Raw genomic sequence first — 16,088 nt, forward strand, 5'->3', positions numbered from 1 at the left:
TTCTTCCTAAATACAAATAAATACATTCTTGATTCTACATAATGAGGAAATACTTACTTACTATACTGAAAACGTTGCTACACAATACCATAAGTTGATAATGTACAAGCGGCCTATAAGTTAGAATCCTTCATAAGCTGCGCGTTAACATCGATTTCTCCTAAGACGTCGAAGTCGCGGAGTGTCGCCATCTGATGGCGAAAAATCGAAATATGACGGGATCAAAGCTCGTTAAGCCTAACGCGAGTTCTCGCGAAGAGATAAGCTTTAAAATAGGAATATTTTACGACAATTCCGGTTCATATTGAAATGAATAAAATGTTCTTCCAAAACGTTGACATATTAGTGGTTTTGTTTAAATTTTATACAAATCCAGGATTTCACCAGCCAACACACTCATCGCCGCCCGTGTAAAATTTAAAACAACCGTCGTTAGGGCTAGCTCTAACGCAACCGGCTAACTTCGCGCGCTTCTGTTTGTCTCGTATCCATGGAGATAGCCGTTTCCGCTACCGACGGAAGTTGAAATTTAAGCTAAAAAGGTAGGGCCAAAAGGAGCCGCAGGGAGTCACGTATACCGGTTCTGATTTTTATGAGATAAATCGCTCTTAACGTTAGACACATGGCGGATTCTAACTTATAGGGAGCTATTATGTTATACACTTATGACAATACTAGGGGACTCTCCTCGTTATATTATATGTAACATAATTACTCATTACTATGCCATAAAACCATTTCTTTTACTGAAACCTTGTTCACTGTATATGACGCAAATTACGTCACTTCCAGGGTTGGAAAGCACAAGCCAGACTGGTTTAAACTACTTTTTTTATAAAAAAAATATTGAGAAATGAATTAGAAATATTTAAAATTTGAAATACTATTTATTTAAAATAAAAAATGCAGAATATAATACTCTGCATTTTTCATGTCAAAACGAAACTAAAACTTAACCTTCACTTTTTGTCGTCTGCTACGCCGCCATGTTAAGGTATAAATGCGGGTAAATAAGCCTGCTATATCTCATAATGTAAATTATGGTACTGTCAAGCGCAAAAACGCAATTTGGAAACCATTTTCGAAGTAATAAGCAATTTGATATTTTTTTTATTAGTGGTTACAACTAGTTTTAACCATTCTCCATTTTTTAATTTAAAAAAGCCGTTTTTTTTCAACCCTGGTCACTTCTAACTTCTTGACGAAAAACGCGTCATTAACTTTAAAAAAGCGCATAATTCCACTCGAGTTTCTGGCTTTGACATTTTTTAGCTTAGCTCGTGCCCCGCGATCACGAAATTGTGTTTCCATGGTAACCTTTTCAATAGCCCAAAGATTGTAACAATTTTGGTCCATTAATTGTATGTTTCGTGTGTAACAAGGTCTCATTACATTTTTATATGTAAATGCTATACAGAGGCATACCTTTGAGTGATTATGTTACACATGGTGTCACGTGTTAATTGGAACGAGCCACCGAGCACGCGCCACTTACCGTTATTCAATACAAGTGGAGAAGCCTCCTAGTGCTGTGTAGCGCCCTCTTCAGAATAGTCAGTTTTAAGTTAGTGGTGCCATGTAATAAGATTTTTAGTTAAATAATTTTATTTCTTGTTATATATGCAACATCTCTTACCTTACGACCAGGAATCCGTACCTCTACTTGGAATGCTTATCGCGGCAGATTTTCGTCTCGATGTGGCTGACGGTTTTTTTGACGTCACTATGTTAACAAACAACAACGTGAGAGTGGAGCGCGCGCAGAGGGGATTTTTTCTCTCGTAGGCAGGATAGGCATTCCAAGTAGAGGTATGGATTCCTGTTACGAATTATAACACGAAACTATTTATGGTACCACCGAGAGACGAAAGAAAAAGAGTCTGTAAATTCCCCCTTTGCGCATAATTACGTATGACGGGCGTAGCACTTTGAAAATGCGTTATTCGGCTGGGAAAAATAGGGCTACTAATCTACTGTATCTTGGGTCTTTGGATTTTTATTTATTGCAAGCACCAGTTTTGCCAAGGCTTAGTTGTTTATATACGTATTTAAATAGAAACTTGGTCATTCTCTTAGATGTAATAAACATTCAGAGTGCCCTAAAATTTTGACTTTTGATCTCTTAGATGTAGTTTGATTTTATCAACATATCAGCCAGTATTGAAAATTTTGAAACCAATTAAAATGCTTTGCTTTCAACATCAATAAAGCATTGAATACCAATTTCCTGAACATCTTTAAATTTTAAACTTTACATACGCATTGTACTGAGTTGACTGATTTTTAAACTTCTCCATACTTCTTTTCCTCGACATTTTAAGTTATTTAACGGGAAAATATTGTTAAATCTCCTAAAAATCTAAGCCTGGGTTTGGAAAGTTCCCAAAATAAAAATAAACGATTTTCCGTGCGTTTACCCGAATTCCTACTAGGGTCGCTAGTGCCGCGGGTACTATCTAAAAAAAATTAATTTGAATTAGGCGAAGTTCGAAGTTTTCAGGAAACCTATGGTAGAAGCTATAGGTAAGGGCTCTCGAGGCCTGGATTACCCAATAGGCCAACTAGGCCTTTGCCGCTAAGCCTAGTACAAGGGGCACCAAGAGGTTTCGGAATAAAAGTACGAAGATTTTATAATTTAATTTTCGCAAAATATTTTTTTCCTGGAGTATTTTAGTAAATGCGTCCACATTTTTCGATACCATGTAACGTCACTAAAATACCCGCAAAGTCTACATTGATATCGTATTTTCCACCCGTTTGTCAATTATAACTTGCGGGAGCGCCTCGCACTGAATGGGGGCACCAAAACTAGCTTAGGCCTAGGGCCCCACAAAGTCGTAATCCGGCCCTGCTTGAGGCAAACTCTTTCTTCTATGGCTCTTCGTACCATGATCTAGCATGATCTACAAACAAACAAATTTTGTCAATTTCATAGCGCCATCCATCGAAAATATCCGGAAAAGTCTCGAACTGACTGCTCGTCGTGGCTTCCACCGTGGCTGACATGTTTCCAAACGCGTTCCCGACTCATGCAATTAAATCAAAAAGCCAATAAAATTCTTCCCAACCCGATGGGCCGAAATTAACTTAGGGCGTAAAACCTTCCCAAGAACGCTAAATTAAAGGGTTCCATCAGCCTCGTAAGGGGAGAAACTTTCACCCCCCCTAGCCAGTGTGTCAGAATTTATAGCCCGGTGTACCTAGTAACAGAGACCATACGACCGGAGGCCTATCATCATAGTGCCCTACGCCAGCGTCCCCAAGCCCGGACAGGTGACAAATCCAGCATGGGTAGCAGTACCCCACTACTGATGGTCGCACCTTTGACGCAAGCCACTCAACCCAGCAGAAGGTGCAACAATGGGTGGACCAATCCCCACTTCGCACACAGCAGTGGGATTAAGAATGGATGCTGTAGCAACTCCAGCCGACACCCCACCTATGGAGGCAGGGAGTCAAGCCCTTTGGAGAGAGCTCTTAAAGGGGAACAACGAGCACACAGCAGTCCAAGTAACCCGGCACAGCTGGCACCGGAGATCCCGGTGTGAGTCCAAAAGGCCGGGAAACAGGACCGCCGTGCCCTCATACGGAGGCCCGCCGCCCCACAGCGGGCTACCCAATCCGCCGAGGCGGCCAGTTTGCACGGACCCACTCCGTTAGCTTGAGCCGAACTTCATTTTCAAGCCCAAACCTGACCGAAGTTGGAGGTGGAGATTGGACCATTTTGATCAGAGCTAACATCTCCCAGTGCGCCACCGCCCTTATGGGTTACAAGAGCCGGACCCCAACTCCCCGGTAAAGCCACCAGTTATTGCACATTCTGACCCATATAGAAAGTCGATTGAAGACGCTAGATTTATAATTCGGTTAAATATGACACTGAATATTAGAAGCAGGAGGGCTCCTTTTGTGCGGGTTAAAATGTCGAAAGAGTAGCGAAATCGACGGAGTACTGAAAGGAGCTTTTCGACGAAGCGTACATCCGTTTGAACATGACGCTAACTCGGCAAAAATATCGTCAACCGTGACAATGGGAACATTATACGCGTATTGAAAGCGAGCGCCATTTCATAATTGAACGTGAAAACAAATCCTTCGTCAGATATAGTTCAAGGTTTTATTTTCTAACTATTGACGGTTATTCAAGGCGCTACATTGAAGAGAAATAGGCCTTTCTATAAAATAATCTACGCTTGCTGAGTTAAAAGGAACCACGGCTATGGACTGCATTGCAAAGGATGATAAAATAAGCGAATAAGTAGATTAGTCCATAATGAAAAGGGATAAAAAAGCTAAACCCTAAACAAATTTGAAGATATTTAAAAACTTACTAATAGCTCGTACCAAGAGGTCTTTGAGCAAACAAAGACGCGAAACTCTGACCAAATTTAAATCTGCTTATTCGCGTATTTTATCATCCTTTACGCTTGCTGAACTGGTTTTTATGTAGCTCATTCGCCACGAAATGCGTAAAAGTTCAGTTCAGTTCAGTTCAGTTTTTGCTTAAAAACAGGGTGCCTCGTAGAATTTACCCTTATGTCCAGGGCTTTTCGTAGTAAAACGTCATCGAAACGTCACCCGTGACGGAGCAGCAACATCAAAACAAGAAACCCAATGATACTTTAGAGAAAAACCTAACTGTATTATTTTGAATTATTGAAACTTCGCGTGTTTCGAAATAGAGGTTTTCAAGCACATAAAATAACGCTGCCAAAACTAGGTAGGGTAATTGAGTTAGGAATATAGTATTTCTAGAGCCAAAATTTATATTTGATGGCTTGGGGCCCTTTCTTGAAATCACGTACGAACCGAAACAGTTATCATTATTCATCTACTGCATGCCAGCGGTGATAATAATTTAAGCTAGTGGCGTTATCTACCACTAGCGTGAACAGTCATCTACCGCAAGCCAGCGGTGATAATAATTTAAGCTAGTTGCGGTATCTACCACTAGCGTGAACAGTCATCTACCGCAAGCCAGCGGTGACAATAATTTGAGCTAGTGACGTTATCTAACACTAGCGTGAACAGTCATCTACCGCAAGTCAGCAGTGATAATAATTTAAGCTAGTGGCGTTATCTACCACTAGCGTGAACAGTCATCTACCGCAAGCCAGCGGTGATAATAATTTAAGCTAGTGGCGTTATCTACCACTAGCGTGAACAGTCATATACCGCAAGCCAGCGGTGATAATAATTTAAAGCTAGTGGCGGTATCTACCACTAGCGTGAACAGTCATCTACCGCAAGCCAGCGGTGACAATAATTTGAGCTAGTGGCGGTATATACCACTAGCGTGAACAGTCATCTACCGCAAGACAGCGGTGACAATAATTTGAGCTAGTGGCGGTATCTACCACTAGCGTGAACAGTCATCTACCGCAAGCCAGCGGTGACAATAATTTAAGCTAGTGGCGTTATCTACCACTAGCGTGAACAGTCATATACCGCAAGCCAGCGGTGATAATAATTTAAGCTAGTGGCGTTATCTACCACTAGCGTGAACAGTCATCTACCGCAAGCCAGCGGTGATAATAATTTAAGCTAGTGGCGGTATCTACCACTAGCGTGAACAGTCATCTACCGCAAGCCAGCGGTGACAATAATTTGAGCTAGTGGCGTTATCTAACACTAGCGCGAACAGTCATCTACCGCAAGTCAGCAGTGATAATAATTTAAGCTAGTGGCGTTATCTACCACTAGCGCGATCAGTCATCTACCGCAAGCCAGCGGTGACAATAATTTAAGCTAGTGGCGTTATCTACCACTAGCGCGATCAGTCATCTACCGCAAGCCAGCGGTGACAATAATTTAAGCTAGTGGCGTTATCTACCACTAGCGTAAACAGTCATCTACCGCAAGCCAGCGGTGACAATAATTTAAGCTAGTGGCGTTATCTACCACTAGCGTGAACAGTCATCTACCGCAAGCCAGCGGTGATAATAATTTAAGCTAGTGGCGTTATATACCATTAGCGTGAAAGTGTATAAACAGACGCTGTGTATAAGCAGTATACTGATTTTTATTGACATTAAAAAGCAATAATTCGGGCGATGCAGGAGCACTGCCGTTGTCGATATGTAAAAATACCTTTCAGAGCGATATCACGAAATTTTGGCACATAAAACATATTAACGTAAAAAAACCGTCGGGTTGTAAAAATATGTTCTATAATTGTCATTTCAGGAACTTTCTTTGGGTCGGTCGAGAGAATTATCATTCTTTAAATGACGCCTTTTTGGGCAAGTTTGTAAGTCCGTTCGGTACCGGAAGTCGAGACGAAGATGGCGCAGAGCATGAGCAGAAGGTGCGTCCCGACCCCGACGTCCAGCCACGAGCTTTGGGTCAGTTTGGTAAAGATAGCGTACAAGAGCGGATGTACCACGATGACCCAGAACGAAACCACCCACGGCAACGAGTTGGTCAACCATTCCAGAGGGTGTCTTGACTCGGAGCAAAGCAAATGACGATCTAGCGCAAAAAGTTCGAATTAAATTACATGGCTATAATAGACCCTCGTTAGAAAACGTGTAAGATTGTAGACGTGGCTTCATTGCTCAAAGAAACTGTTTACGCTACTGTCGCTACAAGTTCCACCTTACGAGTTTTCTAGCACGGGCTTCAACCATCAAGTAACGACAAAATTATAGTAACCAGTTTGGTTCTCGTCCAACTCCAGGAAAGACGGTGATAGGGAGATAGTGACCTCCAGAAACATGTACCGAACCACGATGGCCAATACGACAAGTCCCAAGACTAGGGCCACTTCGGTCAGTACCGGAATGGAGGTCAAGTGAAGACGGCTGGCGCGGACGAAGTTGACTCTCTGATCGCATAGCAACAGGTGAAGGTCAACCGAGACATTCTGACCAGTTAGGTCACGCGGTAACGACTCTGTCATGTCAACGTAGTTCCATTTGGAATCCAGAAGGGAGTGGCCGTATCGGAACCTAGACAAACAAGACCGTAAGTCTACCACGATCAATGTCCTACTTTAAGAACAAACTAGGAAACGCCAAAGCACGTTTTAGGATGATTCGACAACGCCAAACACGGACGCTATTCAGAGGCTACTAAGAAATCCCAAAAGAGAAATCGTGTTTGAACACCACTTGGGGAGCGGAAACCAAACCAGGAAATCAAAAAGGGAAAAGATTCCGGCAGAGGAAATGAGAAAGTGGAGAAACTATTCAATTGGCTGATGAAAAATTGGTTAATGGGAAGTCATACCAAGCTCTTATCTTCTTATTAAGCCCCCAAATTTACAATTTCTTAAAGGCTCTATAACTTCAGCTACTAGGACAAGCTATAATGTCGACAGAAATTTCAAAGTACCTAATTACCGAAACACGAGTGAATTTTATCAATTCAATAATTTGACCTTGATCAATTTGAGGTTAAAATACCATGTTATTTTCAATGGGAAAATTTATTATTTTGTGTTGTCAAAAACATTTTTCGTTGCCATGGCAAAACGGTTGCCTATTGAATAAATTCGATTTAGGATTTTTCATGATACATTAAGGTCTACCAATCCCCCGAGTTTGAACAAAATCGGTGGGTTACACTTCGGGATGTCTCTTTGTAAGCGTCAGTTTTCATGATGAAAGAGATTTAATTTTTTAATACGCGTTGGTCTAAAGCAAAAATTAGCTGACGAAGGAGATTTTTCGGCATCGTTACCTGGAAGTTACACAGCGCCAAGTTCGTTCGCCGATAACGTGTGAACTTCACAATCAGGTCGTTAATATTTGTAGGTGTCAACGAGGTTTATAGGGCCTTTAAGAATAGAGGGGAGAGTTACGCGAAGCTCAATAAGCCCTGATCTACGGCTTCCTAACACATACGTGTAAAGCTAATAATAACTTATGCCCACACCTACAACGTAAAGGGCTAAAAAACGACTAAACCATCAGAACTATTTATTATGGCAAATTACACACATTTCCTAATATTTCATTAGTAGGATCTATTCATGCTGTTCAGTGTATCGGAAAGTCCACGTTTTCTAGTGTCGTCACGCCACTTTGGCTAATTCTTGCTTCCCCCAAAATGTCAATAAAATTACGGCCAAGGCTTAACTTTTAAAACATTAAGGATTCTAAGGAATGAAAACTGAGTTTTTAATTAAGTCAATTAATTGGTATTTAAGTATTTTATGCTTCATTAACGGCCAAGGCTTACTGTTTAAATAGGTTAAAAATGAAACGCTAAAATTATCGTTTTTTTTAGTAGGGTGAGCAACAGCCCCGGACTTTGTTAAACTTTTCAAACACACTACCCAATAGTTTCCAGTGAAGGTATTTTTGTGAAAGTGTAGCCAATAATTCGCAATACAACTTAACAAACAATCCAATATTTGTAAACAAAGTTCAGTCCCTTTGCGATTCAAAGGTTTAGAAAATTGAAACGCAAAATAGTTTGAGCGTCCACCATTCACAAAAACACAAAGGGCACCTAGGGTTTTAACTCTTCCCTGTTTTATATCCTTGATTTCGGGAAACCATCTAAATTCCCTGCTACTCCAGGTTTGTATGAACCACTACATGGTAAAAACCGTACACTAGGTCTTTACGAATTAATTGTAACAAGCCAAAAAAAAAACACTAATCTGCGCGGAAAACGTCAAAAGACATAGGAGGGATTAGTCAATATTTGAATCCTTTTGTGAGAGACAAATCCTAGAGGTTATTGGACGAACCCCACCATCTTACCGAAACAGCGAAGTACAAAAACTGCTTACCTGCCGATAAGAACGGCTGCAATGGGTATGCCGACAAGCAGAGTGACCACAGTCAAGTTCCTCGACACTTTCCGCGACAATTTTCGGGCGATGGACGTATTGAGTAGCAGTTGAGAAAGGGCTAAAGCCATATGGGCGGCGACGGCCAGGGAACCGGTGGCGGCTTGGGCGTTACAGAAAAAGAGAGGCGCCTTGGACCATAACGAAAGGTCGGACAAGGTCAAACCGACTTCGAAACACAAATACGCCGCGTGGACCGTCCATCCTAGCGAATGTCCGAAAGAAGTAACCACGAAAGCGACTGTTCGGATAGACTGTCCGCAACATATCCTCCACCAATGTCCACGTAGGAACCGACAACATCGGACGGTTATCCAAAGCAAGACCAGCACTCGGATGGCCGACGAACCAATGGCCGCTAAATAGAACCATTCTCGAATGGCCAGCATACTTAAAGACGCAAAAACGCAAAGTCAAATTTCCGATACTCTAACCCGCCTAACTTCAAACCATCTTACATATCGCGCGGAAGCGTACAATACCGAAATTGGGTACAATTTGTCATGACAAAAGAAGCATCGTCGAGACCTACTGACGCGAGTAGACCAGGTAGTGGCTACGCGTATTTCGGACAATGAAGGCTTTTCAAAAAAGAATAAATAAAAATAATAAAAAACTGTCCCGCGTCGAAGGTCGACTTTAGGTATTTCGCGGGCCCTCAGACCACAGCAGGCCGCCTCGTCCGTTCGACGACGAAATGAAAAGTGATAGTATAATAATCAGGGTCTAATAATAGGAGCTTCTTAAAAAGCGCAATTTGCCGACGAGTAGACGGGTGGGGGGCAGCCAGCCAGGGAAAAGTGGAAGCGCGGAGGTCTTTTAGGTTAAAATAAGTTGATTTTTTTCCAGTTTGGCTGGCTAGTGTTGGGGAACAACTTGGTCCACGAAGTAGGTCAAATCGTCCGATATAAAAAATACCTGAAGTTTAATTTTGCGCCTCTTAACACGAGAGTTACATCTGCTTACACGCCGGCCTAAATTCTATTCAAATAACAAAAACCTATTTTTTTTATCAGATAAAAATATTTAAGTGTTCCTAATCGAATGATTTTTGGGGGGAAAATTATAATTAATTAATAATTTTTATTTGTATTTAGCTTTCTATTAAAAGAAAGTTATTTAAAAATTACAAAAAGTTTAATAACAAATTCTGTTTATTTTGAAAACCTTTTCCACAGCAAAGGAATAAGTGTACAAATAGGTTTTCACTTTCAGTCTAGAATTTGGACGAATTTCTTCATTTCCAAATTATGAAAGTTTTGTTTTTAAAAATATTTAATTTATTATTAAACTTTAGTGGTGGATTTTGATCTATTTCAATTTTCCAATTTTATTATTAGAATTTTGTGGTTATTAATTTCAGTTTTACAATCTTGATATTAAACTTTAGCAGTATAATTTTTTATCAATTTTAATTTTCAAATTAATTTTATTATTTGACTTTAGTGGTATAATTTTGATCAATTTTAATTTTCAAATTAATTTTATTATTTGACTTTAGAGGAATAATTTTGATTAATTTTCAAATTAGTACTATTTGACTTTATAGTGGTATAATTTTGATCAATTTTCAAATTAATTTTATTATTTGACTTAAGAAGTGTAATTTTGATTAATTTAGAAATTAATTTTATTATTTGACTTAGGAAGTATAATTTTGATCAATTTTTAAATTCATTTTATTATTTGAATATAGGAAAGGGTACCTATACTGTCTATGCTTCTACCGTAGAATCAGAGGAAAATTATTCGGAAGATAGTGGTGGGCTACAGTGGCGCCTCTAGCGGCCGTTATGGGCATAACCGAAAATGCGCAGGTGCGTGATTCTCCCTTGCTATTTTGACCCCCCTTCCATTTCATACTTATATTTCCGGTCATACGCGCTAAAAAGTAAATAATTTCAAGCATGGGTCAATAAAAGATTTCATCGGTTCAAGTACTACCTACGTGATTAATTACGCTTTCTCTCTGTGTTGCTTTTCAGTTTATTTTTTAAACACTATATAAATATTGATTATGGTTATATTTTCGCCAATTAACACATGGTGAAGTATCTAATTAGTATACAGGTATATATTTTTAAATTTTTTAGGTCTAATTTTCAAATGTGCATACCCTGCCTTTGGCATTATCGATAATTTATGAAAATACCTTTTCTTAGACAATACTTGCACAATGCCAAAAAATAAAAACTGCGTTTATCGAGGATGCAAAAGTGACAGTCGCTATAGCAAAAAAGACAATATGCAAAATGTATTCTTCATACCATTTCCAAAACCAAAAAGAGATTATAATAGATGCATTCGCTGGCTTCATTGGCTTAACCGCTCGGACTTTAGTGTTGAACGAGTCAGCTCTAGTACTTTTGTTTGCTCAAAGCATTTCGAAGGAGGTAATGGGCCCTCGGAAACTTTTCCAGATCCAATTTATGGTGTTGAAGAAGAATTTCGATTACAAAAGAGCAGACCAATGGTTCAGTTTAATAAAACCACAATCAAGCCACTTATTTCAGAACTAGATATTGGGTTATCTCTAGAAATTGCTACGTCTGCAGAAATTGAAGAATGTGATGTAAATTATAAACAGGTACTACCATCTTACCAGCTGGATCACAATTATATTAATAGAAGTTCCAAATCTCCTAATATTGGTAAATGGGAGTTGTTACTCGGCTTCAAACTAGGATTAACGTGGTGCCTAAGTTTTACCTCGAATGAAATTTTACTTTTTAAAGTTAATCCTGAAACGTACAAAATTGTTCTAAAATTAACTGGTTATGATACTCTTGCCTGGAAGTTAGATGTATTCAACGAGATTAGCACTTACCACGCTCTTATGAAGGATTTCCCATCTGAAGTTTCATCAAAAACCACCCTCTTGGAATGTTTGGAATATATAGATAAATTATATATTTGTCAAGGTAATGATAATGAGGAACGCAAAAACCATTTTGAACGAATGAATTCTAAAGCCATAAGATTGTGCCCATTTACATCATCCTTACGACACATTCAATGTCAACTGTTATCTAAAAAACCTTTGTGCACAAAATGTTTATCTTTAAAATATGAGATGGACATTCTTTTGCATAGAAAACGTATGCGGAACCAAATATTTTTAATAAAAAACCTAGGTTGATGAATATGAACAAAGAGGAACTAATATTTAATTTAAATGAATCCATTTTAATAAAGAAAAAACTTTTAAAAGAAAATGAAAAACTGAAACAAAAACTAAAATTAATTGAAACTAAAGGATACTATGATAAAAAATCTGGAAAACCATTTGGAAAAACTACCTGAAAAGAAGTGATCTGCAGATTTTTTTTGGAAACCCAATTGAAAATGTTAAAACAGAAACATCCAACGCAAAGATGCTGGCATCCTTTGGTGGATGGTGCCTTTTTATGTACAGAATATCCCTATCTCTTTATAAAGTGCTATGAGAAACTGAAGCTTTACAGCTCCCTGAAACTAATACATTATTCAGACACAATATTGAGTTTCAAAGTAAACCAGGTTTCCAAGAAAAAACATTTCAACAAATGGTTGAACAAATAAAAATTTTACTAATTTTTGAAATTCCCTGATTTTTAGACTAATAAATTCCCTGAATTTTAAAAATAAAAACCCTGATTTTTAAACTAATTTTTAGACCCAGGCATATTCAAATTCCCTGATTTTTCCCTGATTTTTTAGACCCATATTCAAACTCCCTGACTTTTCTAGGAATTCCAGGTTTTCCAGGTACTGAGGCAACCCTGTAATATTTAATTACTTGAGTGATAAATGGCTTTTTTAATTTAGTTTTGTAAATAATTGGATGGTAATTTATTATTATCTATATTTTTTTGCAATTTATAACATTATTAACCTTTATGTTGCCAGTTAACAGTTAAATAACATTTCACAATACTGGTGATGAGTGATAGACAGCTTAAGGTGCACAATCTAATAGCGTTTTCCATTGGGCTGCTCCATTGGGGAAAAAGGAGCCACTTCAAGACGGATTCACATTTTCCATTGACCCTGTTGCTCCCTCGCAGATTTATCCAAGCTACTCAGTTTCTCGAGACGGAGCCAAATTTTCAGATCGCTCGGATCGCCAATGGAATACTAACTTCATACACTTTTGCTTGACTTTCGGAAGATAGCAGAGGATATGCCGCTCTCTTCAATTTTTTTATTTAATTGGGAGCAATTTAGATTGGTTCTCCAAGCATCTCCAATCTAGAGCAATGACGTAGGAGACTAAATCTGGTCGCTCTCGGAGTGGTTTCAATGGAAAATGCTATTAATCTATTAATTATACAAATAAAAAAATTATAATAAACGCTGCACATTCCATTGAAAAAAGAGATGAGGGTATCTTTTTTTTCCCCCAAAACAAGCCAATCGATAATGAGATTCTTCGAGCCTTTTTAATCAGGAACTCGTATAGTTAATAAAAATGTTTGCAACTGATGAATCCTGGAATAGCTGACAATAGAGATGGATTAATCGTCTTTAGAATATGTTGTTTTTCCTGAAAATTTTTCATTGCGAGATAAATAATGATTAAAAGATTATTTTGAAAGACACTATCGATGAAATCTGCTCACTTTGGGGTAAACACTCACTGTAAGAGAAACGCAACTTGATAAGATTATCACTGATGTGTTTGATAACTGTGTCAGTCAGGTTTTCTCATCCTGTTTTTGTGGTAGTTTGCCTATCCACTCTTGACAATCAAACAAGAGTTTATGTGTAAATCTTGCTTGTCCCATCTAGATAAAATTATATATTTCAGTATTACAGATTCTACGATATCATGGGCTAATTTTTATGTACAAGTTGAATAAACTTAACAGATATAAAATCAATGCTAAATGAGAGGTCTATGTGAAGTACAATTACACAAAATAAAAGGGAAGTTATTACCTCAATAAAGGATTGGCTTCTTTCGAAACACTAAAGGCTAAGCCATGGGCTTGATTTAGTTTGGATCTTGACCAATTTTGATCTGAAAAGATTGGAATGTTTTAGATTTTAAGCTAAAGAACGCTGTTATGAATAAAATAGGTGTACCTCATCCACATGTCATATACATAGTAAAATAGGTGTACCTCATATACATTTTCAAGTGTTGAATACATTGTATGATTTGTTCATTATGTTACTAAAATGTTAATGGATTTGTTTGGTTATAGCATAATATATAATATTGGAATATAAGTAGGCGTACATTGGAAAGACGCTCGTTTGAAAAATTTAAACTGACTTTCTAGGATGAAGAACCACTTGAGTACAGAGTAGTATATTTCGTGAGAATGTAATGCCATTTTAGCCTACGGTTTCTTGTTAGTTACTTCCTTCTTTTGTTCGGGTGAAAGACTAATCTTGGATTAAAAACGTGTTATTGCATATTGCACTTCGAGAAACGGGATTGACAAGTCTGATATGCCGCTCGCGCCATCTATAGATTTTTCGTGTTTTGCTGATACAAACACAACGGCGTATTTGTTACATGTGCGTTTTAGGACGAAATTTTTTTGACCTTTTTTGGCTTTTAAAATTGAAAGTTTCAATAATCAGGTACGTAAAAACTTATTAAAATTTTTATTGATGCATTTTAATATTTTATACAGTCTTAATTGTTTTAGATATGAGATTCAATGGCTGGAACCAATTTTTAGGAGTAAAGCGTAATGATTCAATTTGTGAGCAATTTTTGTCAAACAAAATTTTCCATGGGATCCGCCTTTAGATAACCAGATCTTCTGCATCAATTCCACCGCATGTTGTTAAAGCATTGAAACTGCAAAAAAGCTCTTGCAATTGTGTAACATTACATATTTCCGTTGGTACTGAGATTAAATGGTGGTTCTTTAAATCTTTACCTAAGATTGAAACTTCTAATTTAAATTTAGCATTGACATTAAGAGATATTATAACACTGTTGGTCTGTTTATTGGTTTTGTGCAAATGTAGACCAGTATTATTTAATGAGAAAAACCAGTTAAAATTATCCTGTATTTGGAACCATTCTTGAGTGTTAAAAAATGGTCTAAAAGTATCCTCTATGGACATATTGGTGGTTGTGTTTAAATTTTCACAGAATCCTTCATTCCTAACAGCATTGTTAAAAGTTATCAATGGAATCTCTTTTGGAGTGTCAACATCAGCACTTTCTTCCATGTCCATTCTTGACTGTTCTTGAGTCATTACCAATTGATCTATCTGTTCTTCTGTGTCAACTTCAATACTCATAGTGATATTAGCTAAAATTTCAGCAACAGCAATCTCATCTGTTCTTTCAAATGAAATGGTTTCATTAGTTCCAGTTTGAATAGAATTGTTAGAAATACATGGAGTACTCAAATTTTCGTGGTTTTCTAGTTCTGTTAAAGTACTCTATAGAAACCCAACCAATTGTTATATTTATATTAATGATAAATTGTTGATATTAACTTATAGTTAATAAATTATGAGCTTACCTGTAAATGGACAGGATCAGGGTATTCCTTCGATGGTCCTTTACCCCCAACAAAGTGTTTAGAGCATATATATGTGTTACTCGTGATTTTTTCAGCTTGGAAATCTTTCCTAACTTCTCTCAACCAATGTAACCATTTTTTGGAATTTTCTGGTGTCCTTTTAGGTTTTGGGAAAGCCAAAAAGGATACCCCTAACATATGTGGTTTCCTATCATACCTTGAATCGCTATTACATTTGGGATAAGCACAGTGCTTAGTTCTTCCCATGATGTTAAATTTCAATAGTATTTACTTTATTAGAACTTATCAATAATATTCGGAAATCCACAACCAATATAATACTTTCTTAACTACGAAATAATCATAATAAAGAACTTAATAGTAAAAAACCAGTAACTTTTTCAAATTTCATTTATGGTTCCGTACATTCCGCGCCTGCGTCGCTATTTGTTTGTATCAGCTTTACCATGACAACACAATCCCGCCCCGTTTTATTTATGCTACTCGTAACCATAGAGATAGAAAAGAAATAGAGGCACTATAATTGTATCTGGCGAAGCTGACCGCGAGTGCCGACCCCTTTTTCGCCAATGTAGGAAGCCATGAGATGGGCAGATTACGTGGCGCCATCGACGCGCGGTGAAATGAAATACATTATGCCTTTTTGAAAATAAACTGTTATTTGATGTAAACAAAGGAAGGATAGATGGCGTTGCAAATACTGCCCATATCTGCTTTCATACATGCAGGGGGGGGGATGAATTTTCCCGGTCAAAAACGGGTGCCTTAACGCGGTAATCTTCCCTCTA

The 16,088-nt window shown here is 37.9% G+C and overlaps 3 protein-coding genes and 1 long non-coding RNA gene across 6 annotated transcripts; 1 reads left to right on the forward strand and 3 right to left on the reverse strand.

Annotated features, from left to right (window-relative positions):
- Nucleotides 1-6,002: 6,002 nt before the first annotated feature.
- On the reverse strand, nt 6,003-9,522 carry LOC149934433 (uncharacterized). The gene is made up of 3 exons (XM_090154117.1): nt 8,744-9,522; nt 6,655-6,950; nt 6,003-6,471 (listed from the first exon to the last, which is right to left on the reverse strand). The coding sequence occupies exons 1-3, from the start codon at nt 9,190-9,192 to the stop codon at nt 6,224-6,226; spliced, it is 993 nt and encodes a 330-aa protein (XP_090010243.1). The 5' UTR covers nt 9,193-9,522; the 3' UTR covers nt 6,003-6,223.
- Nucleotides 9,523-10,724: 1,202 nt separating this feature from the next.
- LOC149934434 (uncharacterized) lies at nt 10,725-11,956 on the forward strand. Its single transcript, XM_090181471.1, has 2 exons — nt 10,725-10,873; nt 10,966-11,956. The coding sequence occupies exon 2, from the start codon at nt 10,980-10,982 to the stop codon at nt 11,940-11,942; it is 963 nt and encodes a 320-aa protein (XP_090037597.1). The 5' UTR covers nt 10,725-10,873; nt 10,966-10,979; the 3' UTR covers nt 11,943-11,956.
- A 436-nt stretch (nt 11,957-12,392) lies between these two features.
- Nucleotides 12,393-14,180, reverse strand: LOC149934435 (uncharacterized). 3 transcript variants are annotated; one of them, XR_016482352.1, is made up of 4 exons: nt 14,064-14,180; nt 13,724-13,805; nt 13,423-13,569; nt 12,393-13,328 (listed from the first exon to the last, which is right to left on the reverse strand). It is a non-coding gene; the product is annotated as an uncharacterized LOC149934435 (long non-coding RNA). The 3 variants fall into 3 exon arrangements; XR_016482351.1 differs by having other exon boundaries at nt 13,405-13,569; XR_016482353.1 differs by lacking the exon at nt 14,064-14,180 and adding an exon at nt 13,871-13,944 and having other exon boundaries at nt 13,405-13,569.
- Nucleotides 14,181-14,453: 273 nt separating this feature from the next.
- Nucleotides 14,454-15,538, reverse strand: LOC149934436 (uncharacterized). The gene is made up of 2 exons (XM_090154219.1): nt 15,280-15,538; nt 14,454-15,196 (listed from the first exon to the last, which is right to left on the reverse strand). Exons 1-2 carry the CDS (start codon nt 15,475-15,477, stop codon nt 14,546-14,548), a joined length of 849 nt encoding a protein of 282 aa, XP_090010345.1. The 5' UTR covers nt 15,478-15,538; the 3' UTR covers nt 14,454-14,545.
- Nucleotides 15,539-16,088: the final 550 nt, after the last annotated feature.

This window comes from Leiobunum rupestre, chromosome 7 (genome assembly GCF_980474605.1).
Source record: "Leiobunum rupestre chromosome 7, qqLeiRupe1.1.hap1, whole genome shotgun sequence".
Lineage (NCBI taxonomy): Eukaryota > Metazoa > Arthropoda > Arachnida > Opiliones > Sclerosomatidae > Leiobunum > Leiobunum rupestre.